The sequence below is a fragment of the Corvus moneduloides genome, chromosome 14, assembly GCF_009650955.1.
Source record: "Corvus moneduloides isolate bCorMon1 chromosome 14, bCorMon1.pri, whole genome shotgun sequence".
In the NCBI taxonomy this organism is placed as follows: domain Eukaryota; kingdom Metazoa; phylum Chordata; class Aves; order Passeriformes; family Corvidae; genus Corvus; species Corvus moneduloides.
The window spans coordinates 16859988-16882344 of record NC_045489.1 but is presented as its reverse complement, the minus strand read 5'-3'; the positions used below and the strand labels follow the sequence as shown (position 1 = coordinate 16882344).

The 22357-nt window shown below is 56.7% G+C and overlaps 4 protein-coding genes and 1 long non-coding RNA gene across 5 annotated transcripts; 2 read left to right on the top strand and 3 right to left on the bottom strand.

Moving 5' to 3' along the window:
* Nucleotides 1–575: 575 nt before the first annotated feature.
* On the bottom strand, nt 576–4786 carry RPL36A (ribosomal protein L36a). Its single transcript, XM_032124242.1, has 6 exons — nt 4621–4786; nt 3539–3651; nt 3199–3304; nt 2380–2447; nt 738–860; nt 576–645 (listed from the first exon to the last, which is right to left on the bottom strand). Exons 1-6 carry the CDS (start codon nt 4784–4786, stop codon nt 625–627), a joined length of 597 nt encoding a protein of 198 aa, XP_031980133.1. The 3' UTR covers nt 576–624.
* On the top strand, nt 4584–15980 carry BTK (Bruton tyrosine kinase). Its single transcript, XM_032124256.1, has 20 exons — nt 4584–4685; nt 5734–5811; nt 7702–7883; nt 8052–8150; nt 8397–8465; nt 8996–9077; nt 10515–10643; nt 10726–10793; nt 11293–11474; nt 11772–11834; nt 12093–12147; nt 12479–12561; nt 12657–12784; nt 12937–13011; nt 13350–13521; nt 13791–14007; nt 14262–14326; nt 14779–14897; nt 15005–15162; nt 15279–15980. Exons 3-20 carry the CDS (start codon nt 7743–7745, stop codon nt 15348–15350), a joined length of 1977 nt encoding a protein of 658 aa, XP_031980147.1. The 5' UTR covers nt 4584–4685; nt 5734–5811; nt 7702–7742; the 3' UTR covers nt 15351–15980.
* Nucleotides 13484–15734, bottom strand: LOC116451123. The gene is made up of 2 exons (XR_004243101.1): nt 15647–15734; nt 13484–15610 (listed from the first exon to the last, which is right to left on the bottom strand). It is a non-coding gene; the product is annotated as an uncharacterized LOC116451123 (long non-coding RNA).
* A 78-nt stretch (nt 15981–16058) lies between the features above and the next one.
* On the top strand, nt 16059–17460 carry TIMM8A (translocase of inner mitochondrial membrane 8A). Its single transcript, XM_032123965.1, has 2 exons — nt 16059–16259; nt 16653–17460. The coding sequence occupies exons 1-2, from the start codon at nt 16137–16139 to the stop codon at nt 16812–16814; spliced, it is 285 nt and encodes a 94-aa protein (XP_031979856.1). The 5' UTR covers nt 16059–16136; the 3' UTR covers nt 16815–17460.
* An 873-nt stretch (nt 17461–18333) lies between these two features.
* On the bottom strand, nt 18334–22343 carry LOC116450949 (magnesium transporter NIPA2-like). The gene is made up of 5 exons (XM_032123964.1): nt 22154–22343; nt 21992–22048; nt 20847–20937; nt 20543–20703; nt 18334–19610 (listed from the first exon to the last, which is right to left on the bottom strand). Exons 1-5 carry the CDS (start codon nt 22275–22277, stop codon nt 19000–19002), a joined length of 1044 nt encoding a protein of 347 aa, XP_031979855.1. The 5' UTR covers nt 22278–22343; the 3' UTR covers nt 18334–18999.
* Nucleotides 22344–22357: the final 14 nt, after the last annotated feature.

Below are 22357 nucleotides of genomic sequence, written 5' to 3'. Positions count from 1 at the left end.
CTGTCCTGGAGGCTGTCCCTACCATCTACCACACTCCTGGTTGTTGCCCATTTGAAACTTCAGTGCTGTGCTTGGCCTTTTTCCTTCAAGGAAAATGCTAAGAGGAGCCAAGGCACAGGGGAAGGCAGCTGAGGCCTGTTACACTGTGTGGCAGGAGCAACCATAGGCATGGAGCTGTCCCTCACCTCTCTGAGCTGCCACAGCTAATGGCACCTGCCTAATTACCTAATTAGGCACCTGCCTAATGGTGCAGGTACCAAACCCAGTGGCTGCTCCGAGGCCTTTGCTCCTCAGGGCAGTAAAGCTGTTTGTAAGAAGGGCCTACAGCAAATGCAAGGGCTGTTCAGGGGAGTTCATGAACAAGCCTGCACCATGTTCATGCAGAAAAGTCACTGGTACCCATTACAAAACACCTCTTGGACACACAGTAAAGAAATCTAAGCCACTGGCAAGGATTTTCCAAAAGCCAGGTTAAAAACTGTTCTCTTAAGTGGTTCTGCAAGCAACACCTCCCTGCTGAGCTGATGTACTCACAGCTTGCACCCCAAGAAAAAACACATTAGAAAAAGCAAGGGATCAATCTAATTACTTTAATGCGGTCCAACACGATGAGTAGGATGATGCTCAGAACTGGATCACCTGGCCCTGTAAGAAGCGAGAGGCAAGAGACAAGAGTGAGTTTATTCACCACTGAGTATTGTCCCCCTTTCTCAACCACTCATGGAATACAAACTCACCTTTCTCTTCTTGTCTCCTCCCAGCTCAAAGTGCTTGCACCTCTTAATTGCCAGCATCCTCTTGGACCTGCAGTTGGGCTCCACACACTCCAGCCTCAGCACAATCTTCTTGGTGGTCTTGGCCTGGGAGGAGGAGCAGGGTGTATCAATGAACCACAATCCCCAAGCACACAAACTTGCTCTCAGGAAGAGCTTGTTCCCTGCACTCCTGAACATTCAGTTTGTTCCCAAAGTGTAGACAGAGACTATCAGCACAGTTAGGTTCCCTCCGCTGAAAACAAGAAGGCACCTTAAGGATTGGTTCAGGAGTAAAGTGGATCTGTACCTTAACAAAAAAAGGCAAAAGCATTCATTGGGGCAGGGCTGGTCCCTGCAGGGATCAGCCACTCTGGAAAAGTCTATGCCAGTGAACACTGCAAGAAACTTGCACTTTTACAGTGTGGGAAAACAGACCAGCAGTGCTCCGGAAAATCCAGCCAAAAACTGGGCAAAAGCAACACCTGGAAGCAACACAACTGGCAAACTTTCTCTGGAAGGAGCAGTGACACAACAGGCTCAACGCAGACCTGCAGCTACTCAGAAGTTGGATGAAACCTGAAAGACTGCAGAGGGAAGAATCCAAAGCTGAGAGGCTGCTGTAGCAGCTGGACAGGGCTGTAACCACCAGTTAAAAACCTCAGCCTATCATCCATACAATGCTGACTGGGGAAAAAACATGGGGATTGAAATGTACAGGTAGAGAGTGCCAGCAATGCAGCTGCTTGGTGTACCCTGCTTGCAGAAGCATTTTCTGTGAGGTCTCCCCACTTCCCGGCACAAAGTCAACGTGAAAACCTGCTGCTTCATTTTTTTCTTCTTGCTGGAAGGCTTCTCGTACATCTCCAGCAGGACACTAGGGCTTCCTGACAACAAGCCAAGCAGCTCTATGAGCATAACTAAACAACTCACACGAAGTAACAAATCCACCCATTGGGTTTTGCTGTAAATACAACAGCAAGCAAGTAGCCAGCTCCTTTCCCTTTGCCAAGCCCTTCCCCTTGGGCAAGCCGTGAAAGAAATGTTCCTTTCAGTGCAAGAATCCCTCCCTGCAAGACCCCGCTCCCCTGCAGCACCAAGGCTCCCTGAGAACCGGCTCTGCAAACACAGCCCGAGTCACCCTGCAAATGGAGGAGCATCTCCATGAGACAAGACAGCAAGGAGATGAGCCATGTATCTGATGGCAGCCTACAAGGGAGATGCAGAAGGACTGCTTACAAGAGCATGGAGTGACAGGGCAGTGGGAAATGGCTTCACACTGACAGAGATTTAGATCAGAGATTAAGAAGAAATTCTTTTCCTGGGAGGGTGTTGAGGCCCTGGCACAGGGTGCCCAGAGAAGCTGTGGCTGCCCCATCCCTGGAAGTGTCCAAGGCCAGGCTGGATGGGCCTTGGAGCAACCTGGGATAGTGCAAGGTGGCCCTGACCATGACAGGGGGTTGGAAAGGTCCCTTCCCACCCAGTCTGTTCTGTGCTATGGAGGGGAAGCCTGCACTGCCAGCACAGCACTGCCAGCACAGAGCTGCCCTAACACAGCCAGAGCAAAGCACTGAGGAACCGCGGGTTGCCAAAGAAGTTTCCTGTCCCAGGAGCAACACTCACTCACCTTTTTACGGAAAATGGGCTTTGTCTGGCCCCCATATCCACTCTGCTTCCGATCATAGCGCCTTTTCCCTGCGGGAAAAAATGGCTCTGGTCAGGGCACAACCTAAGAGATGCTACAAGCACAACTGGCACTTCCTAAATCCCAGCAGAGCTCAGCCTGTCCCTGCACAGCCCACCAGAATGAGTGCCTCCCTCCTCCAGCAGCCTCATGCTCAGCCCATGACCACGGCCCTTGTGCTGTCCCCAAAAGTGGAACCTTTCCCTTGTGCAGCCAACAGACACAAAAGGCCAAGGACTTGATTTATTCAGAGTTCTGTGCAGAGAGGGGTGCTGCATGGTAAGTCCTCAAAGCCAGCACACGAAGGGCCAAAAATATTTATACGGTCCTGTTCAGGTGATATTTGCATAATTAATCCACATCACTACTGGTCGAGCTACCACTGGATTCACTTTCTTTCACCTCGCCGTGAAGGTCCAGCACATTTTAAACTCACAGCCCATGCTCAGTGGGCAGGGCTCTCCCTCAGGCTGGGCAGCCTGGGCTCCAGAACTGTGCCTTCACATTACAGCCAACAAGGCTCACCCAGAGCACATTTCCTAATTAGTTAAACATTTCTATACGACAACCATCCGAATTTGGCTCGGGCTGACACATCCTTAGTCCTTTTCCCTTTGCCTTTTTTTTAGTTCCCTTTATTGCACACCACATCCTTCAGGGTCAAGCTGTCCTCCCCCGCCATGCCCCACCCGTGCAGGGCACAGGACACTCGGACCGCACGCAGCTCCCCGTGGCCGCGCCCCGGAGCGAGCCCATCCTTACCCTGCGCGTAGAGCGAGTCCTTCCCCTTCTTGTACTGCGTGACCTTGTGCGGTTGGTGCTTCCCGCATTTCTTGCAGTAGGTCCGGCGCGTTTTCGGCACGTTCACCTGCAGGAGCAGAGAAACCGCTCAGGGCCGCTGCGCATACGCCACATCCCGCTCCGAAGGCCCCGCTCCCGTCCTTCCCCTCCCCTCGGGCCCTGCGCTGCCATCCGGGGATGGGGAAGCCCCCGCGCCGACCTGGCCACCCTTCACGCAAGCACCGCAGCGGAGGGAGCCCGGGCGGGCGCAGCCCCGGGGCGGATGGCGGCGGATGGAGCCCAGCCCAGCCCCAGCACTCACCATCTTGACGGCGGCGGCGGCCCGGAGAGGAGGCCCAGACCGGAAGCGGAAGTGAATGAGAGCTGGGGACCATAGAGAGGAGAGTGCAGGGAGGGCATGGGGCACGGCGCCCCCTGCCGGTGGGAGGAGAGCAGGACGGCAGCCATGGAGGAAGGCCGGGTCCCGGACTGGGGGTGTGACTGGGGTGGGGTCCTGTGGGATCTGCCGGGTGCCGGTGATGTCCAGGTGTTTGAAAGACAAATTATGTGTCAATAGAGTTGCCTTGTTAAGGTTTAGGGCTTGACACGTTTCAGTGATCTCAGACCCGGGCGGAAGTTAACAAGGCTTGGGAAGAAGGATGTACCACTGATGGTGGGCACAGCAAATGCAGAATTTAGGACCACAAGAACAGTTGGCAGAACTCTCAAGACAAGGATGTAACTAGCAAAGCTAACTCAGCACCTGTGCTGAATCAGCTCTGAGTGGATAAGAGAGATTCCAGCATGGGGAGATCATAACACCAACTCACGGACCAGCAACCCAGGAAACCCACTGACCCAAACGAAGAGAAAGACTGAACATGCAGACTAATTAACATAGGAAGCGAGGGAATCATTTAACACTACAAGATAGAATACTAACGAATGATGTAACCTGTAGCCAATGAACATTAATGTTTTCATTTGCCAAAATGTATCAACGGTGAAAAGTTTTGATAGTCGCTCTGCTGGCTTTGTGAATTTGCCACCAAGATCTCTTTCTGCACAGAACTGTAAATAAAGCAAATTCCTCAGTTCTGTGTGGGGATCAGCCCTGTGCACATCAGGTGAAAAAACCCATCTGGGACAACATAGGGGATGGTCAGCCACCTCAGCCAACACCTGGCACTGCCCACAGCCTGGGCCAGGCTCTGGCCACAGCCAGTGGCCTGGTGACCCCACGGCAATGGCCCAGCTGTCTGCAGGAGGAAACACAAGTGCTGCCTTTGAGTCAGAAACCTGAAAAAGGGGAACCGAAAGGGTGGGGTTGGCCGGCCCCGTCCTTCCTCCCTGCGCACCCTGCCGTCTCTCCCCGTCCCTGCTGCCACAGCCACCCCAACCCACCGGGGTGGGCGCGGGCAGCGGCGCGGCGAGACCCCGGCTGGCCGGAGCGGCGGCGGGAGGGCTCTGTGAGTATGGAGGCCCGGGAGCCATGGCACGGGGCAGCACTGGGCTGTGGGGTCCTGGGCTGATGTGGCTGCGGGACAGCCGGGGTGGCGGGAGGCTCCATGTGGCCTGTGCTGGTGGCCTCACACCTCTGCTGGGCTCCTTGGGGGCAGGAGAGCCATACTGGGCACAGGACACGTGGTGTGGGTGAGCCAAGCTGGGAGGGCTCTGCCTGGTCCCACAGCCTGACCAGCTCCGAGCAAGTGGCATCTGACGCCGGTCACCTGGCCATGGGGCTATGGGGTGCAGCAGGGCAGGGAGATGGGGTGGGGGTGCCAGGGGCTGCAGGCTGCGCTGGAGAAGGGAATCACAGTGGTGGGTGGGTGCCAGGGACCCCAGGGCTGCCTGAGAGCAGGGGTTGGGGTTCTGACAGGGTCTTTGGCCATTCTACACCTGTGCTTTTTGCAGTGGGCACTGTTGGGGTGCAGCTTGGGGTTTGCTCACGAGTCTCTCCCATGCAGGAGGTTTCCTCCTCTGTCCCTCCCACCCATCATTTTTGACACCCTCTGGGCTCAACCTGAAACGTGGGGGCTGTGAAGTTTGTCGTTCAGACAAACACCCTGTCACCCTTCCCTCTGGTCCCTGCCAGCCCCACATCAGCCAGCAGTGGCTCAGCTCCTTAGCAGGAATTAGGCAGCAGCCAGAGCTTGCCTGTGGAGGAGGGATGGCCCCGGGACCATGGTGGGACACAGCATCCAGCGACATGAGGCCAGCAGTGTGTGCCAGGCCTGGTGGTGGTCTCAGAGCACGCTGGGCCGAGGTGTGAGCATGGCAGGAAGTCGCACTAGCTGGGGGGGGAGGGCACAGGACATGCTTCCACCCACCCACTTGTCACTCTGCTGTCACAGCACGGCAGTGGTGGCTGTGGGGGTGAGCCCCGTGGGGCACCCACCATGCCAAGGACGGGCAGGGACAGAGCGGGTCTGGTGGCAGTGCTGGGGACAAGGAGGCTGTGCCATGATGGGGCACAACAGCCCTCCGAGACATTCACTGTCCTTTCCCCTCTGGCAGTTCCATCCAGAGGACGCAGTGAGGACGTGTCCCACCTGCCTGGCACTGCTGGCCATGACCCCGCTGCTGTGACTCCAGGTAAAGCTCCAGGGACCCGGCGCTGCAGCTGGGATGGGCTGGAGCCCAGAGCCACTCTGCTCAGCCCCTGTGTCTGTGCCAGGGAGGGCAGCGGGAGCCCTCCTGCTCTTGGGATGCAGCACCAGCAGCCACACTTGATAAATAGGGAAAATGAGGCACAGGGCTACAGCATGGTCCCGGGGTCACTCTGGGCTCATCCACCACCTTGCCAGCAGTCTGGGGGTCAGGGGCCACACCAGCCACCTGCAGCGACCCCGGATCCCTCCTCCTGAGGCCTCAATCAGCCCACTCAGGCTGCTGCTTTTTCCAAAAGGCTCTGATGATTAATTTTTTATAAGTTGGGGGTCTTTGACCACCCAAACAAGCTGGAAAGGTCTGAGCCATAAGGGCCACAAGGAGGGAAGAGGGAAGCCTGGGAGAGGGGAATCCTGCTTGTCCCCAGCCTCTCTGGGGAGAGCGGGGCAGTGTCAGTACTGCAGGGTCTGTGCTGGGAGGATCTGGGCATTGCCAGCAGATGGGAGGACACCTCTGCTCCTGTCCCCGAGCTGGGGAATGCCCTGGAGAGAGGCAAAGTGTGTGGGACCAGGTCCTGGCATCTTTGTTCCCCACCTGACCCCTGTTCTGAGTGAGCCAGTGCCCATGTCCTGTGTGGGGAGAGTTGATGGAATACTCAGCTGGGGAATGGGGAGCTGAATGCCTGTCTCTGGCCCACCTCTGAGCCTCCCCCCGAGGAAACAGGCTGTGGGGAGCAGGGGAGAAAAACAGCTTCTCCCAGGTTGCTTTCCAAAGCTGTGCTTGCAGGAGGAAAAAAGGGAACAAGGTGCAGGTGAAGGGGAAGCAGGGACTGTAGGTGGTCAGGCAGGAGACACAGAGCCGAGCTCCAGGGGATCACAGCTCAGCAGTGGCCCCACACAGCTCTCTTGTCAGCTCCCCAGACTGCAATCAGGTGTTGGTCACAGCCCACAGCTCCAGCCACGTGGCTCTGGGGGATGCTGGACCCACCTGGGGGTCACAGTTCCTGGGCACAGCATGGAGGGATGAGGTGAGATGCACAGACTGCTCCAAGAGATGGGCCATGGCGATTTCCAGCCCCTAAAAGCTGGGCAGCAGTGGGACACAGGGCTCTCATGTGAGCCCTTTCCTGCCCTGCCTTTCCCCAGAGAGGCTCAGGAGAGCTTCGCTGAGGGCTGGGGGAGGATTTAACCTCTCTGGCTGCTGGCTGGAGGCAGCCCTTCAAGCCTGGCCACTGACAAGTGCTGCTCACAGGGGAGGAAGGGGGGTTGAGCTTCATCACTGCACTCCTGCAGGCTCCATGGACACACAGGGCGAGGATGACTTTAGGGCTACTCTGTGTTCTTGGCAGCATGGCACTGTGACTTTTCAGGGCCAGGACCTACCCACGGCTTTTTAGGGACCGGCCTCCCGTGGCCACCCCTTGCAGGCTGCCAAGTCAGCACATCCCCAGCACGAAGTGGCTGCGGTGGGGTAGGAGGAAACAGCCCACACAGGCTCACATGCACAGAGCTGGAGGGGAGGAGCGCCTGCGGGGTGTCACAGCTGGCTCCCCGCTCTTCCCTGGGGCTCCAAGCTTCCGCCGTTTCCCTCTTTTCTCCAGCTCTCTGTCCATCTGAATATCCTGGGGGCCTCTTCAGCAGGAGTAGGAGCCATCCGGGTGGTGGCTTGGGCTGCAGCCTGGTGTGGGAGAGGGGCCGGGAGAGGTCACATCACAAACAACCCAACACTGACCTGCGCACACACCTCTGGTTCCCCCTGCCGTGGGGGTCCCAGCACCCCCTGGCTGCCCTTGGGGCAAGGGGGAGAGTGCACCTGAGCGAGGTCCAGCAGGTTTTGGGCTGAACAAGCGCTGCGTCGGCATTGTCTTGCCCACAGCAACCAGGTGAGCACAGCGTGGAGGCGGCCAGGGGTTTGACATGGCCAGTGTCATCCTGGAGAGCATCTTCTTGAAGCGCTCGCAGCAGAAGAAGAAAACATCTCCCCTCAACTTCAAGAAGCGCCTGTTCCTCCTGACAGAGAGCAAACTGTCCTACTACGAGTATGACTTTGAGCGGGGGGTGAGTCTGCAGCCACAGGGGCTGCGCCGTGGCGGTGTCCGGGGGTCACCAGCTGTCTGTCCCTTGCCAGAACGTAGCCCAAGGGCTGGTTGGACAGGGACAGGGGTTGGTTTGAGTCTCTCCAGGTCTCCCCTTGGTGACCATTTGAACCAAGACTGTCTCTTGCAGCGCCGGGGCAGTAAGAAGGGCTCTGTGGACATTGAGAAGATTACCTGTGTGGAGACAGTGGCACCTGAAAACAACCCTCCCCCTGAGCGACAGGTCCCGGTGAGGAGGGTCCCAGGGTCCCTGCGTCTGTGCCCTTGTCCCCTCACTGGGGGAGTAGGGAGAGTCCCTGGGGTGGTGGCAGTGGGGGGACAGCCGTGCTTGGCATGAGGGGCTCTGTCCATACCATACCAGGGGTCCAGCTTTATGCAGAGCAGCAAGATGCCAAAAGCCCTGGGCTTGCTCCAGGAGAGATGCCAGCAGCTGAGCAACAGGGTGCCAGCATCCATCTCTGCCTGTCTCTTCCAGAGGAAAGGGGAGGATTACAACAACATGGAGCAGATCTCAATCATCGAACGGTTCCCCTACCCCTTCCAGGTGAGTCTTCGCTGCACCCTCTTTGCTGGTCCGCTCTGCCTGGTGGCAGGTCCTGAGGGTAGGACCCCACAGGGGCTTGGGGTCAAACGTGGCATCACTGCCCCAGTGCCCGGTGTCACTCAGCAGCTTGGGGACACTCTGCTGCTGTCCACACTGCATGGGGCAGCCAGGTGAGCCTCTCTGAGCCCCGAGGCAGCTCTGTTTAAGATGGAAACCTGCTTCTGAGCTCTGTCCTGCCCCTTTCAGTCCCCTGGCTGATGCTGGAGGGGTGCTGGCTGCTCACTCAGCCCCCAGCCCAGCTGCCTGCCCTGCTGGCACCCAGTGCACCCCCGGCACACCGAAAGTCAGAGAAGGAAGTGGAAAGTCTCGGGGGAGGGGGCTTATTTTTAACCTCTTTGTCACGCTCCCGCGAGCACCGTGCGGGGCCAGCAGACACCGGCAGGGCTTGCTCGGAGTGGCCACAAGGCTCGGCTCCCCCCGTGCCTGCCGTGAGAGCCCTGCCCGCGGTGCTGAGGTGCCTGGTCCCGCAGGTGGTCTATGACGAAGGGCCCCTCTACATCTTCTCCCCGACGGAGGAGCTGCGGAAGCGCTGGATCCATCAGCTGAAGAGCGGTGAGTGTGGGGGCTCTGCAGCTCCCCTGGGAAGCCAACACGGGCACTCAGCTGTGCCTGTGGCTGGCCCAGAGTGCCAGGCTGCCGGGGGCTCGCTGGCTCGTGGCTATCTATATACCCCATGTCTGAGGAAGAGCGAGCTGCTCCCAGCCGGGGGAGTGGACATTGTCACCCTCTGCAGTACCACAGCTACCTCGGCTGAGGCTCCTTGCCCTCTCACAAACCTGCTCCAAAGTAGCTCAAGCAGGCTCGGAAATTGTTGAGGGCAAGAGGAAATAGCAGATGTGGCCGTACAGCTGTGCTGCCTTGGCATGTGAGGGTTGAGCGCCCGGTGCTTTAGGAAACATGGACAACAAGCCTGCTGGGAGCCAGGGAGCATCTTTCCCAAACCACCCCGAGCCTTGCTCGGTGCTGCTGAGCTAATGCTCAGCTGTGTGGCTGCTCCCTCCTCCAGCTGGGAATGTGTTGCAGCAGCACTGTTGTGCCAAGGGGCTCGGGCCACCCAAAATCTGCTGGAACCGCATGTATGTGCCTCCTAGTGCATGTGTGTGTGTGTCTTGCTGCGGCTTTGTGCTGGCAGGGTGAGATTAGCTGCTTGAGTTGACACGGGGAAGTTGGCTGGAGCGAGGCGGAAGAGCGGCAGGCTGATAACGGGGAAGTTGGTTATCTCACGAGAGCCCTGCTGCTCTGCCCCGACAGGCAGCCTGTCCTCTCCCCACTTCACTGCTGAGGCAGGAGGGTTGCTGTGGCAGCTCAAGTTAGTGTAAAATCCACAGGGAAAGGAGAGAAAATGCTGGCTTTTTGCTGCCGGGATGTCCTTCTCTTACTCCACCAAAGAAGGGGCTCTCTACACCCCGTGCAGCTGCTGTGGGCCAGCCCCAGGCTGAGGCAGTGTTTAGGCACATCCAGTTGTCCCTCTAGCTTGGGGAGAAGTATGAGGAAGTTGGTCAGCCTGCGTGGCAAGGGAATATTCTCCCTGCAAGGGAAGTCTCTGAGTGGGCACAGGGTGATGGCAATGCCCCATGGAAAAGCTGGGCACAGCACTGGCCTCCCTCCCCACTTCTGAAAAAGAAAAGGGCTCGAAAGAGCTGTGAACCATGGGTCAGAGCAGCCTGGATATTTTGGCTGGCAGGAGGGCCAGGTCCTTCTGTGACTGTCTCCATGCTCATGCCCCTTTGCAGAGCTGCTCAAGAGCTTAGATCAGATCTGAGAGCCAAGCCTGGCCCTTCCCTGTGGCACAGGGATTGCACAGCCACAGCACTGAAACAAGGGTGGCGAGCTGAGGGAAACCTGAACATCAGGGCACAGGGGACAGTAGCACAGCTGAGAGGAGATTATTCAATGCAGCTGACCACCTGCATTCAGGGAGCAGAGAGCTCTTGCAGCAGGCTGGGGATGCAGCCCTGGGTCACACACATCTTCCCTCCTCTGCCACAGTGATTCGGTACAACAGCGACCTGGTCCAGAAGTACCACCCCTGCTTCTGGATCGACGGCCAGTACCTGTGCTGCTCCCAGACAGCCAAGAACGCCATGGGCTGCCAGATTCTGGAGAGCAGGAATGGCAGTAAGACACCAGGCACCCTCCCTCTGCCCCAGGGACCACCACAGGGATCTTTGCTCACCTTAGTTCCTCCTCTGTTCTGAAGGTTTAAACGTTGGGCGGTCGCATCGCAAGACAAAGAAGCCCCTTCCCCCAACTCCTGAGGAGGACCAGGTAAAAGCCAACGTCAGGGTTTGCTCCAAGGTGTTGGAGAAAAGGTCTGCCTGGAAAAAGCCAACATATTCAATGACTGCTCAGAGATGCACAGGCCAGGACTCTGCTCTGGGGAGGGATGTCAAGATGGTGACTTAAGGGAGAAGGAGCTTGAAGCAGGGGATGGAGCCCAAAGGCCTATAGGAAGGTCAAATTATCTCAACCTTGAGGTTTCCCAGGGCAGCTGAGAGATTTACGCCCTAATGTAGGCTGGAGGAGTCACAGGTTAAGCCGAAAGGTAAAGAGAAAACACTTGTCTTTTGTGGAGATGGGGAAAAATGTTTTGATAAAAAGTCCGGGGAGAGGAAATTGGTGTTCTGGTAGAGATATGTGTGGGAGCTGAGACAAACACTGCGCTGAGCTGGCCTGAGACCACTGCCCTGCCAGGCCTGGGAAGGGTCTCATGTGGTGTGTGTGCAAGCCTGACCATGTCCCACGCTCTCCCTCCCGCCGTGGGAAGATGGTGATGAAGCCTCTGCCTCCCGAGCCAGCCCCCAGCACAGCAGGGGAGATGAAGAAGGTGGTGGCCCTCTACAACTACGAGCCAATGAATGCACAGGACCTGCAGCTGCAGAAGGGCGAGGAGTACTTCATCCTGGAGGAGAGCCACCTGCCCTGGTGGAAAGCCCTTGACAAGAACGGGTGAGAGCTCCCACTGCCCATGGCCGTGGCTCTGCAGTGCTGCCCTGCCCTGGTGCTCAGGCCCTGGTGGGCAAACACACCCCTCTGGCACCCCGAGGGTGAGGACAGGCTGCCTGCCCACCTGTGGGCTGCCCTGGTGAGGAGGGGGAGGAGGCTGAAACCAGCTGTGGTGTCAGCCATCCCCACACATGAACCCAGATGGGCTTGCACCAAAGTTTTTGAGCCCTCCTGAGACAGGAATATCCTTTCCCCTTGGCCTCCTCCATCAATGTGTGACCAGCCTCTTTTCTCCTGCAGGAGGGAAGGATACATCCCCAGCAACTACGTCACTGAAACCAGAAATTCCCTAGAGATCTTTGAGTAAGAGAGGGCACAGGGACCTGGCGAGTTGCACTTGGTTGGAGACGTTTTCCATTTGGTTCTGTTACCCTACACAGCCCCTGAGCCCAGCCTGGCTGGGTCACTCTCCCTCTTCCACATCCTCTGGCAGCCTCCAGCCCCTGGCAGCCATCCCTGCCCTGCTCTCTGCACCCCCTGTCCTGGCTGGGCCAGGATCAGACCGGGCTGGGGACAGAGGTGGCTGTGGAGATCTCCCTGATGGCTGTGTCCCTGTTCCAGGTGGTACTCAAAGAACATCACTCGGAGCCAAGCGGAGCAACTGCTGAAACAGGAGGTAGGTGTTGCCTCCCGAGGCTGGGTCTGTTCTACACACCAGCCCTCCATGGGCTGTTCTCACATTGTGTCCAGCATGGGACCAACCCTGGCTTGTGCTGGGAGGAGAGTGTAGCACCAACAGCCCCAGGAACATTCCCTATCCCAATGTGAGCTCCTCCGGGCAGCCACTTCAGGAGGTGGCCTCCTGTGCAGGGAGTGGAAATAGGACTCCTCTGACTCACTGCATCCTCTCCAGCCCTGCTGTGATCTTCACTCACTTTAAGTTTTGCCTGTCACAGTGACACACAGTCCCCACAACCACCCAGTGCCCTTTGCCCTTTCTGCTTTAGGGTAAAGAAGGGGGCTTCATTGTCCGAGATTCCACCAGCAAGACAGGGAAATACACTGTCTCCGTCTATGCCAAGTCCTCTGCGTAAGTGGCTCTAAGAACAGCTTGTTTCTCTCCCAGAGGGCCCCTCCAGGCACCCCTCACCCTCTGTCTCTCCTCCCCATGTTCTCCCTCTCCAGAGACCCCCAAGGCACGATCCGGCACTATGTCGTCTGCTGCACCCCCCAGAACCAGTATTACCTGGCAGAAAAACACCTGTTCAACAGCATCCCAGAGCTTATCACCTACCACCAGCACAACTCTGCAGGTCAGTGGCTGGGAGACAGAGTGAAGCCAGCAGTGTTTTCACTGGCACCACGGTATCCCCACCTTCCTGTGCCAAAGGCAGGAGGGTTTTGTGTTCCCTGCTGGAACGTGGCAGGTAAGCCTGGAGTGGCAATCTCTGCTGCTGTGTTTCAGGGCTCATATCCAGACTGAAGTACCCCGTGTCTCAGCAAAAGAAAAGTGCTCCTTCCACAGCTGGCCTTGGCTATGGTAAGCCAGCCCGGGCTACTCAGAGTTCCCTGGTTGCAGCGTTTGTTTCTGCTGGCAGCAACTTTCCCAGGCCGGGATCCCGGCTGTCCCATGGCTCATAGCCTTCCTAGGAACCACTTCCCAACTGCCCTCTGGTGACAGTATTGACCAAAAGACTCCACAAGCTACCTTGCTCCTGCCCCCTGGAGGAACAGGTCTCAGATTTTGTGGGTTTTGTGGATGATTTTTCAGGCAGAAAATGCTTGTGAGCTTTTCTTGGGCTTGCTAGACCAGATGATTGGGAGCACCGTGCAGGGAAGTCACCTGCACCCACATTACACTCACACTCTCTGTCCTAGGGTCGTGGGAGATCGACCCCAAGGATCTGACCTTCCTGAAGGAACTCGGGACGGGGCAGTTTGGCGTGGTGAAGTACGGGAAATGGAGAGGCCAGTACAACGTTGCTATCAAGATGATCAGGGAAGGCTCCATGTCAGAGGATGAGTTTATTGATGAAGCCAAAGTCATGATGTAAGTGGTGAGCACCTTGCAGGTCAGTGCTGGATGCTCCTTGCCAGAATGGCTGCACTCTTGGAGGTGTGGAGGGACAGTCTAAGGCAGTCCCATACTCTGTAAAACGCACCCAAGATCCCACTGATTTTGGACAGATTCCTTGGTGAGGTTTTCCACCACCAGCTGGGCCAGAAGCATCTTCCCTTCCCAAACTCTCCTTACTCACAGGTGCTTCCTTTGCTGCCTGGCTTTCTAGATGCTCAGAATTGCCTTTGTCCCCAACACAGGAACCTGTCTCATGAGAAGCTGGTGCAGCTCTACGGGGTCTGCACTAAGCAGCGTCCCATCTTCATCATCACCGAGTACATGGCCAATGGCTGCCTCCTGAACTTCCTGAGGGAAACACGGCAGCGGTTCCAGCCTGCCGAGCTGCTGGAGATGTGCAAGGATGTCTGTGAAGCTATGGAGTACCTGGAATCCAAGCAATTCCTGCATAGAGACCTGGTAGGGCTGTGACTGCTTTGTTCAGGCAAAATCCCACCGGGGAAATCGCCCCTTCATAGATAAACAGGGTGCTTGGAGGGCTCTGTTGCTCTCTTTGCTGAGGACTTTATAGCTTGCCCCAGCCTAGGTGAACTGGCAGGATGAAGTGAGGTGAAGTGTTAGGTGGGTGGGGATGAGATGAAGTTCACCTGCTACAGGGGAATGGGAGAAGCAAGAGCAGGTAGAAGTAACTGTCTCCATCTCTCCATTCACAGGCTGCTCGAAACTGTTTGGTGAATGACCAAGGAATTGTGAAAGTGTCAGATTTTGGTCTTTCCAGGTCTGGTAGATGTGTCTGTGTCACTTTCCTGTCTCAGTACCCCATCTCCTCCTTCCATCAATTCTACATTTTAGTCTTTGTCCCCACCACCCTCCAGCTGTGCTTTCCTATTGTCTTCCCATTTCATCTCCCTGGCTCAACCTTCCGCCTCTCCACTTTCCACCATCCCTTTCTTACTTCCCCTGGCCCTTTCCCCCCTCTCTTTGCATCTTCTTTCCCCCACCTCTGGTCTCCTGGCTGCAGCTTGCTCTCCACATCCCCTTTTTGCTGTGCTTCCATGTCAGCCAATCCCTTCCACAATCCTGACTAACACACACTTACTGCTGCAACCCATGCAGAGTTGCAACCTCTGGTCATTCTGAGCCGCCCATTCCTTTTGGGCTTGGTCAGTTGTGTGGAGGAGCAAAATGTGAAATCCAAGTGAGGCACCCTGATCCATTTTCCTGCTGCAGGTATGTGCTAGATGATGAGTACACAAGCTCCATGGGCTCCAAGTTTCCAGTGCGGTGGTCTCCTCCTGAAGTGCTGCTGTACAGCAAGTTCAGCAGCAAGTCTGACGTCTGGTCCTTTGGTAAGAGCATGGCATTGATGACTTGGAGGTTGGGAACTCCTCTGCAAACCAGGTGCAGGTACAGGTGCTCCCATCCCATCAGCTCTCCTTGCCGTTCCCCCCAACAGGTGTCCTGATGTGGGAAGTTTACTCGCTGGGAAAGATGCCTTACGAGAGGTTTAATAACAGCGAGACAACCGAGCACGTCATCCAAGGCCTGCGCCTGTACCGGCCGCAGGCGGCCTCGGAGCGGGTCTACGCCATCATGTACAGCTGCTGGCACGAGGTGAGTGGCTGTCATCCCTGGTGACACCTCCAGCCACCCTGGCAGGGTGACGGGGCTCCCCGGGGCACGGCTGGGGCAGACACGGGCTCCAGCCAGGCTCCCCTCTCGCCCGGCAGAAGCCTGAGGAGCGCCCCACCTTCACCGCGCTGCTGGGCAGCATTCTGGACATCGCCGACGAGGACTGCTGACCGCGGGTACTGCCCGCTGACCCCGGCCCAGCGCTGCCACTGCCCACCAGGACAGACCTGCACACCGGGCGGTATCGCGGCATGGTTGTCACGGACACAGCACGGGCGAGCAGGAGCCTGGGGGACCCCCATGGCCGCGCCCACAGCCCCATCACATGCTCAGAGCTCCATCACCGCCCCGGGGCTCCATCACATCCCGGAGCCTCATCACTGCCCCGGAGCCCCGTCACCGCCCCGGAGCTCCATCACTGCCCCGGAGCCTCATCACCGCCCCGGGGCTCCATCACATCCCGGACCTCATCACTGCCCCGGAGCACCATCACCGCCCCGGAGCTCCATCACATCCCGGAGCCTCATCACCGCCCCGGAGCTCCATCACTGCCCCGGAGCCCCATCACCGCCCCGGAGCTCCATCACATCCCGGAGCCCCATCACCGCCCCGAAGCTCCATCACATCCCGGAGCCTCATCACCGCCCCGGAGCTCCACCACATGCTCAGAGCTCCATCACCGCCCCGGAGCTCCATCACATCCCGGAGCCTCATCACCGCCCCGGAGCTCCATCACCCCCCAGGACGCTCCCGTTCCCGCTCCCGCTCCCGATCCCGGACAATAAAACCCTTCCACGGCCTCCCCGGCTGCGGCCGCTCCGCCCCGCCGGCAGGGGGCGCCCGGCGGGCGGGCGCGCATGCGCGGCGCGGGCGGAAGGGGCGGGCGCGGCACCGGCGGCACGTGAAGGTCGCGGCGCGGCGGCACCGGGAGGGACCGGGGGGACACCGGGAGCGCCATGGACGCGCCGTCCGCCGCCGGGCTGGGCGGGGCCGACCCCCAGCTTCAGCGCTTCATCGAGGTGGAGACGCAGAAGCAGCGCTTCCAGCAGCTGGTGCACCAGATGACCGAGCTCTGCTGGGTACGGGCGGCGGGCAGGGCCGCCGGCTCCGGTGACCCGGTGGCGATGGTGGGGCAAGGCGGGCTGGGAGGCCGCGCAGACCTTTGTCCCCGGGGGGGAGGAGGCTGATGGGGACAAAATGGATCCGCCGTGGGAGCAGCCCCAGCTCCGGTGAGCACAGAGCGGGAGGGGGCGGCTCTCCGGGCACGGCGGGGCGGGGAGAGCCACGCGTGGGGAGGGGTCAGATGCGCCCGAGGGGATGAGGGAGGGTCCCGAGAGGATCAGGATCCCCAGGTGGGGGGGGACGCCAGCGTGTCCGAGGGCTGGAGATGCCCAGAGGCACGGCCCCGGTGCGGGTTGGGGGGGGGTCGGGCTGCGGTGCCCCCGGGACCAACGGGACCCCGCTGTGTGCAGGAGAAGTGCATGGACAAGCCGGGCCCGAAGCTGGACAGCCGGGCTGAGACGTGCTTCGTGAACTGCGTGGAGCGCTTCATCGACACGAGCCAGTTCATCCTGAACCGGCTGGAGCAAACGCAGAAGTCCAAGTCGGCCTTCTCGGAAAGCCTGTCCGACTGAGCCGGACCCAGCCCCCGCCAGGCCCGGCCCTCGCCCATGCCCACTCCTGGTCACTCCGCTGCCCGAAGGAGCCAGGATCAGCTCGGGGGGTGGTTAGGATTTAATTAAATGCCAGTCTCGGGGAAGTTGCAGCCAGATGAGAGCCCACAACAGACACACGGATGCTCCACGTCGGGGTGATGTGCTGCTCCCGGCCCCGCGGGCCAGCGGCCACCTTTGTGCCAGGACCATGGTGCCATGCAGGGAGCATTTGGAATGTGCCCCCTCGGCTGAGCAGAGGGGTGCTGATCCTCGTTCCATGGGTGCTCCCAGCGCTGATGGGAAGCTCGGCTCTGGGTGAGGCCAGCCCGCGGTCGCTGCCTTAAATAGCGCTGCACAAACCAGCCCTGCTGGGCACATCCTCACCTGCCCTCGGGCACCATCGCAGGCCGGGACAGGCACCCTGAGCAAGAAGAGCATGTTGGGAACAGTGATCATCTCAGGCAGTGCCACTGTTGGAAAATACTTTCAGGCTTCCATAGGTAAATCATTCATATGGCCAAGTGACCAATTTTCACACTGCAGCACAACTCTGTCGATGCTGACTTGCTCCATTAACTGCTTTCCCTGGGTAAATGTAATAAATATTAACTGGGTCAATTTTTAATGAGATTCTCCTTTGTTCAGGTAGATCACTGCTGAGAATGGAAAATCTGGCCTTCTTGTCACTCCCCCTTCTTCCCAGTGATCCTATTTATGGCAAAATTAGTAGGAAGGGGGCATAACTGTCTTTTGGCTAGAAGGCCTTTTCTGAATTCTGAATTGTTGCTCAACTGATCTGGTCCCATGAATCAGACTTGTTTCTGGGAGAGGCTGTGGCCTTTCCTCTTCTTCCCCAAAAGGGTGACAGCTCCTGCTGTCCTCGAGAGTCACTTCTTTAGAGACTAAATGCAGGGAATAACTAACTGGCTGCTTTATAACCTCGTGCACCTTTACCTGTGGAGGTCACTGGCGGGAGGCCTGTGGGTGTGTCTTCTGGACCTCTGGCCCCAGGACACAAAGAGGAGCTTCAAACTGGAAAAACAACAAACTACTGATCAGCTCTCCGGGAAGGCAGCAGCATTTCAGCAGTGTTCATATGCTGCAGGGCTCTGGGAAGCCTGGAGTGACACTGACAGTGGTCTGGAGCTCTACACAGGAGCCTGGTAAAGCACACAACCCATTGCAGGGGCTGCTGGACAGAGCATGTGAGCTCCTAACGTGGGTGGCTTGTAGCCAGCAGCCTTCCTGGGAACAAACTCAGGATGTGTTCAACAGCTATGCAGATGTAAACCCATGTCAGTGAGGACAAAGCTGTCTAGTTATCTTTCAGATACTTACCTCAGTAGCTAAGGACTAGATTCCTGGAGTAGGTGATTCCCTCTCCTGTCCTAACTTGAGTTTCCCTGGAGCACTCACAGAGTTCTTCCTACCCCTGTGATCCTCCATGTCTTCCAGTGCTGGCCCAGCTCTTGGTATAAATGTATCACTCACCACTTGGTAACTGAACAGATCAGTTTTTAATAGAATACAGGAAGCTTCATCAACCTGCACAGCAGACACTGCATGAAGAGGCTGATCCCTCTGTAAGAGCCACAGCAGCATGTGGCAGCACCACTGGTTTCACAGTTTGGGCTGTATTCTGTTTTTGGATGTGAATCTGTAAATAAATTCTAGCACAGTGAGCAAAAACAAGTACTTGACAGAGGAATTTTTGCATTAATACTCTCTGTACGTCACCTTTAAAGCCAGACGTCCGTCTTCTCTCTGCATAACCTTAGCACCACGTTAGATCATTTTGTAACTGTTAATTCTGGTTTTAAAAAACCGTGTGAGCCTCCCCAAATGTGTGACCTGCCAAAGAGTCAGGGTTAGCACTGTGTTAGTGCTGCAGGCCTCTCTGCACAGCCGAGGTCTGGGTCCTAACAAGGGCAGATCAATTCTTCACATAAAATAACAGTGAAGAAGCACAGGATGCCAGGAACTGCACAGTTCCCAGGGCTCCTGTCTGTGGCCACAGGAGGCTGCTGGCCCTGTCAGCCTCCTGTCAGTGTGGTGGTGCCTGGGGCAGGCAGAGGGTAACTCACAGCTCCTGCTCCTGCAGCAGCATGTTCAGCCTTGCACCGGGAGCAGGAAGCCAGCAGTTCAGACGCTTCCTCACCTGCTTTCACTTCTCCTCCTCCTCCTCCTCCTCCTCCTCCTCCTCTGCACTCTGAGAGCCCTTGTCCTCTGAGGGCAGCAGAGGCTGGTGCTGACAGGACTGATGTCTGTCTGGCCTGCCTGGCTGCAGGAAGAGGGGCAGGAGGTTGGGGGTGAAGGGCATGTCCCTGAAGGCGTGCAGGAGGAAGATGCCGGACACGATGGTGAGGAAGCCGCTGATGGAGCCGATGATGTTGTCCAGCACCATGTGCTGCCACTCCTTGAAGAGGATGGCTGAGCACATCATGACTGCTGTGGTGAACAGCACGTAGTAAATGGGTGTGACCACAGAGGTGTTGAAAATGTCCAGGGCTTTGTTCAGGTAGTTGATCTGGATGCTGATGCAGATCACCAGGCACACCAGGAGCACCCAACCCAGGGGTTCTTTCAGGACTGGCTTCCCAGAGAACAATTCTTTCAGGGCAATCCCCAGGCCTTTGACACAGGATACGGACAGTGAGCCAATGGCAGAGCAGACCAAAACATAAACCAGGACGTTGCTCTGCCCGTAACGGGGTCCAGCCACAAAGATGAGCAGAAGGGAGCTCACCAGGACACACACAGCAAATACAATGAATCCTTGGGGAAAGAAAAATTCAAGAGCTCCATCAGAACACAGCAGCACCAGTGACAGATGCAAATGAACAGCAAGTAGAGGACAAGCAAGAAATTGCCCCATCAGCCTTTCTGGCCTCTATCTGAAGGGACCAGGGTTGGGAAGCCTGAGCAAAGCTGCAGAGACAGCAGCAGCTCCTTACAGTGTGATCACAAGTCAGGCTGTTGGGGATACAGCCTGTGCTGGGAAGGGCAGGGGCACAGCCAGGGGCAGGGGTACAGCCAGGCTCCACAGCACTAACAGAGGTGGGGGGCTTTTGACCACTCCAGCAGGAGGCCCAGGAGGGTGGCCGAAGGCTTGGGAAGCCATGGCTGAACTCTGCAGACTGTGATGGGATAAAAAGGAAAGTGCCACGTCACAGGAATGCCCTGCCAGCGCTCCCCCTAATGAGCAGCAACATCTATGTGTTACTCTGCTTTGCTCTTCTCCCTGTGCTTCCTTCCTGCATCTCTTGTAGCTTATTCTGCCATTTGTGCCATTCCCACATCATATCCTTGCAACTTGATTCATCCTCTAACATAAATACCAGGACTACCTGATCTTGGGCATAACTCCTTGAATCACTCGTTTATCTGTCTGAATTTCCTCCTCTGTCTTCTCTCAGCCACACCACTGCCACCCTTGTGTAAAGGAATTCCCTCTGCAATTCCTGGCACTGCCACAGGCCAATCTGTTCTGCTGAGAGCTGCATTTATTCCCCTGCTCCTCACTTTTTGCATCAATACTTCACAGACAGTAAAAAAACCAGCCCACTTGGTAACTGTTAATGATTCCAGTGGGGTGTGCAGAACAAGAAACAGCTCAATTACCATTTAGTTCGGTCCTTTCCAATTTATCCAAGGTGTATCTCACTGTCATTAGCCTGAAGTCAACAGGAAACCTTTTATTTTAGTACCTGGATCTTTGAGCTTCTCTGCCATTGATTCCAGGCTGGAAACCTCTTCTTCCTGTGGAGCATGGATCACCATCACAGTGGAGCCCAGGATACTCAGAATGCAGCCAATCTTCCCATGAACATTCAGCTGCTCATTCAAGAAGATGGAAGACAGAACTGCACTGAAAGAGAGAAAACAAACAAACAAAAAATCATCCAAAACCAATTAGGACAAGAAATGGATACCTGAGGGAAGAGAGCAGAGCAACTGCTTTCATCACTAAGGGCTGGTAGGTGAAGTGAGGGTGTTTCTGAGGCTGCTTACCTAACAAGGACACTTAGAGCACCCAGTGGAGTTACCAGTGTTGCAGGGGCAAAGGCATAGGCAGCGAAATTTGCAGCTTCTCCAACTCCCACTGCAAGAGAAACTCCTGTGAGCATCAAAGTAGGAGCAATTCACCATTATACAAGTTTGAGTATGGTCAGGAAAGCCTCCATTTCCTCCTGGGCATCCTGTTTCTCTGAGGTACGTTGAGCAACCAGGGAAGAACAGCACCAGCAAGAAGAAGCAGAAGCCCCACACAGGTTCTCTTGGGAAGAGAAGGCTCAGTGTTATGCACAGGGATCCTTAGTCACATGTGCGTCTACAATGAGCAGCACCCACAGGAAAGTATTTCCATAATTTCCACAAAGCTGAAAGGCATCTGTCCTTCTCCTGGAACACCTTTTACAGCTTTTTAAAGGGTAAATCAAGTACAGTTGGTTCTTAACATTGAAAAGTGTAAAGTAAAGCTGCTGAAATTGCTGTAGCACTAAACCCACGGTGCTGGATGTCCCTTTATCATTACATCCTCAGGGCAGGCCACTTCAGAAGCACTTAACCCAACCCAGCTAACCAGCTCCTCAGCTCCTGCTTAGCAGGGAAACCTAGTAATGCATGAGACTTTAGAATAGTTTAGTTACAACTAGATCAACAACATCACCAGAAACGTGGATAAAACTCAAGCAGTCAAACAGTAATGGTAATAAAAAAAAATGAAACCGACTGGAAACAACCACAAACACACACTTAAAAGACAAGGCTCTGGGGTGACTTAATTGTGGCCTTCTAATATGTGAAGGGAGCCTACAAGAAAGATGGAGAGAGACTTTTTACAAGGGCACGTAGTGACAGGACAAGGTGGAGTGGGTTAAAACTGAAAGAGAGTAGGTTTAGGTAACATACCAGGAAGAAATTCTTCCCTGTTGAGGGTGGTGGAGCACTGGCACAGGTTGCCCAGAGAAGCTGTGGCTGCCCCATCCCTGGAAGTGTCCAAGGCCAGGTTGGACGGAGCTTGGAGCAACCTGGGATAGTGGGTGTTTCTATGGGAGGGGGTTGGAACGAGATGACCTTTAAGGTCTCCACCAACCCAAACCATTCCGTGATCCTCTGATCAGCGTGCCTTACCACAGCCTGAGCGCGGTACTTACTGCACAGCAGCCCCGCCCACCAAAGCCACTCTCGCAGGTACGCGTGCCCTCCTTGCCCTGAGTGCGGAGGAAAAAAAGGAGAAACCTCAGATGAAGCCGAACAAAACTCTCGTCACGACCCTCGGGGAAGCCAGCGGGAGCAGCGCCCGGGAGCGGCCGTACCTGCCCTGGCGCGGCCGCGGCCGCACAGCCGGAGCAGCCCCTTCTTCTTCAGCACGAAGCTGCCGCCGATGAAGGCGCTGGAGGCCAGGGCCAGCCCCAGCCCCGCGCCGAACCCGGCCCCCATGGCCACCGGCACCGGCCCGGAGGAGCGGGGACGGAGCGGGACTGGAACAGCGATGGAGCGGAAGGGGCGGCGCGCCGGGC

What these genes read in the sequence shown, in the direction of transcription:
- TIMM8A (XM_032123965.1), top strand. Translation starts at nt 16,137, where the DNA reads ATGGACGCGCCGTCCGCCGCCGGGCTGGGCGGGGCCGACCCCCAGCTT. An exon ending in AGATGACCGAGCTCTGCTGG is followed by an intron (nt 16,260 to 16,652) that starts GTACGGGCGGCG and finishes CGCTGTGTGCAG; the next exon opens with GAGAAGTGCATGGACAAGCC.
- BTK (XM_032124256.1), top strand. Translation starts at nt 7,743, where the DNA reads ATGGCCAGTGTCATCCTGGAGAGCATCTTCTTGAAGCGCTCGCAGCAG. An exon ending in AGTATGACTTTGAGCGGGGG is followed by an intron (nt 7,884 to 8,051) that starts GTGAGTCTGCAG and finishes TGTCTCTTGCAG; the next exon opens with CGCCGGGGCAGTAAGAAGGG. An exon ending in CCCCTGAGCGACAGGTCCCG is followed by an intron (nt 8,151 to 8,396) that starts GTGAGGAGGGTC and finishes TGTCTCTTCCAG; the next exon opens with AGGAAAGGGGAGGATTACAA.
- LOC116450949 (XM_032123964.1), bottom strand. Translation starts at nt 22,277, where the DNA reads ATGGGGGCCGGGTTCGGCGCGGGGCTGGGGCTGGCCCTGGCCTCCAGC. An exon ending in CCGCGGCCGCGCCAGGGCAG is followed by an intron (nt 22,049 to 22,153) that starts GTACGGCCGCTC and finishes CTCCGCACTCAG; the next exon opens with GGCAAGGAGGGCACGCGTAC. An exon ending in GTGGGCGGGGCTGCTGTGCA is followed by an intron (nt 20,938 to 21,991) that starts GTAAGTACCGCG and finishes TTTCTCTTGCAG; the next exon opens with TGGGAGTTGGAGAAGCTGCA.
- RPL36A (XM_032124242.1), bottom strand. Translation starts at nt 4,786, where the DNA reads ATGGAGCCTCCCGCCACCCCGGCTGTCCCGCAGCCACATCAGCCCAGG. An exon ending in CGCTGCCCGCGCCCACCCCG is followed by an intron (nt 3,652 to 4,620) that starts GTGGGTTGGGGT and finishes TCCCACCGGCAG; the next exon opens with GGGGCGCCGTGCCCCATGCC. An exon ending in AGCCCATTTTCCGTAAAAAG is followed by an intron (nt 861 to 2,379) that starts GTGAGTGAGTGT and finishes TCCTCCTCCCAG; the next exon opens with GCCAAGACCACCAAGAAGAT.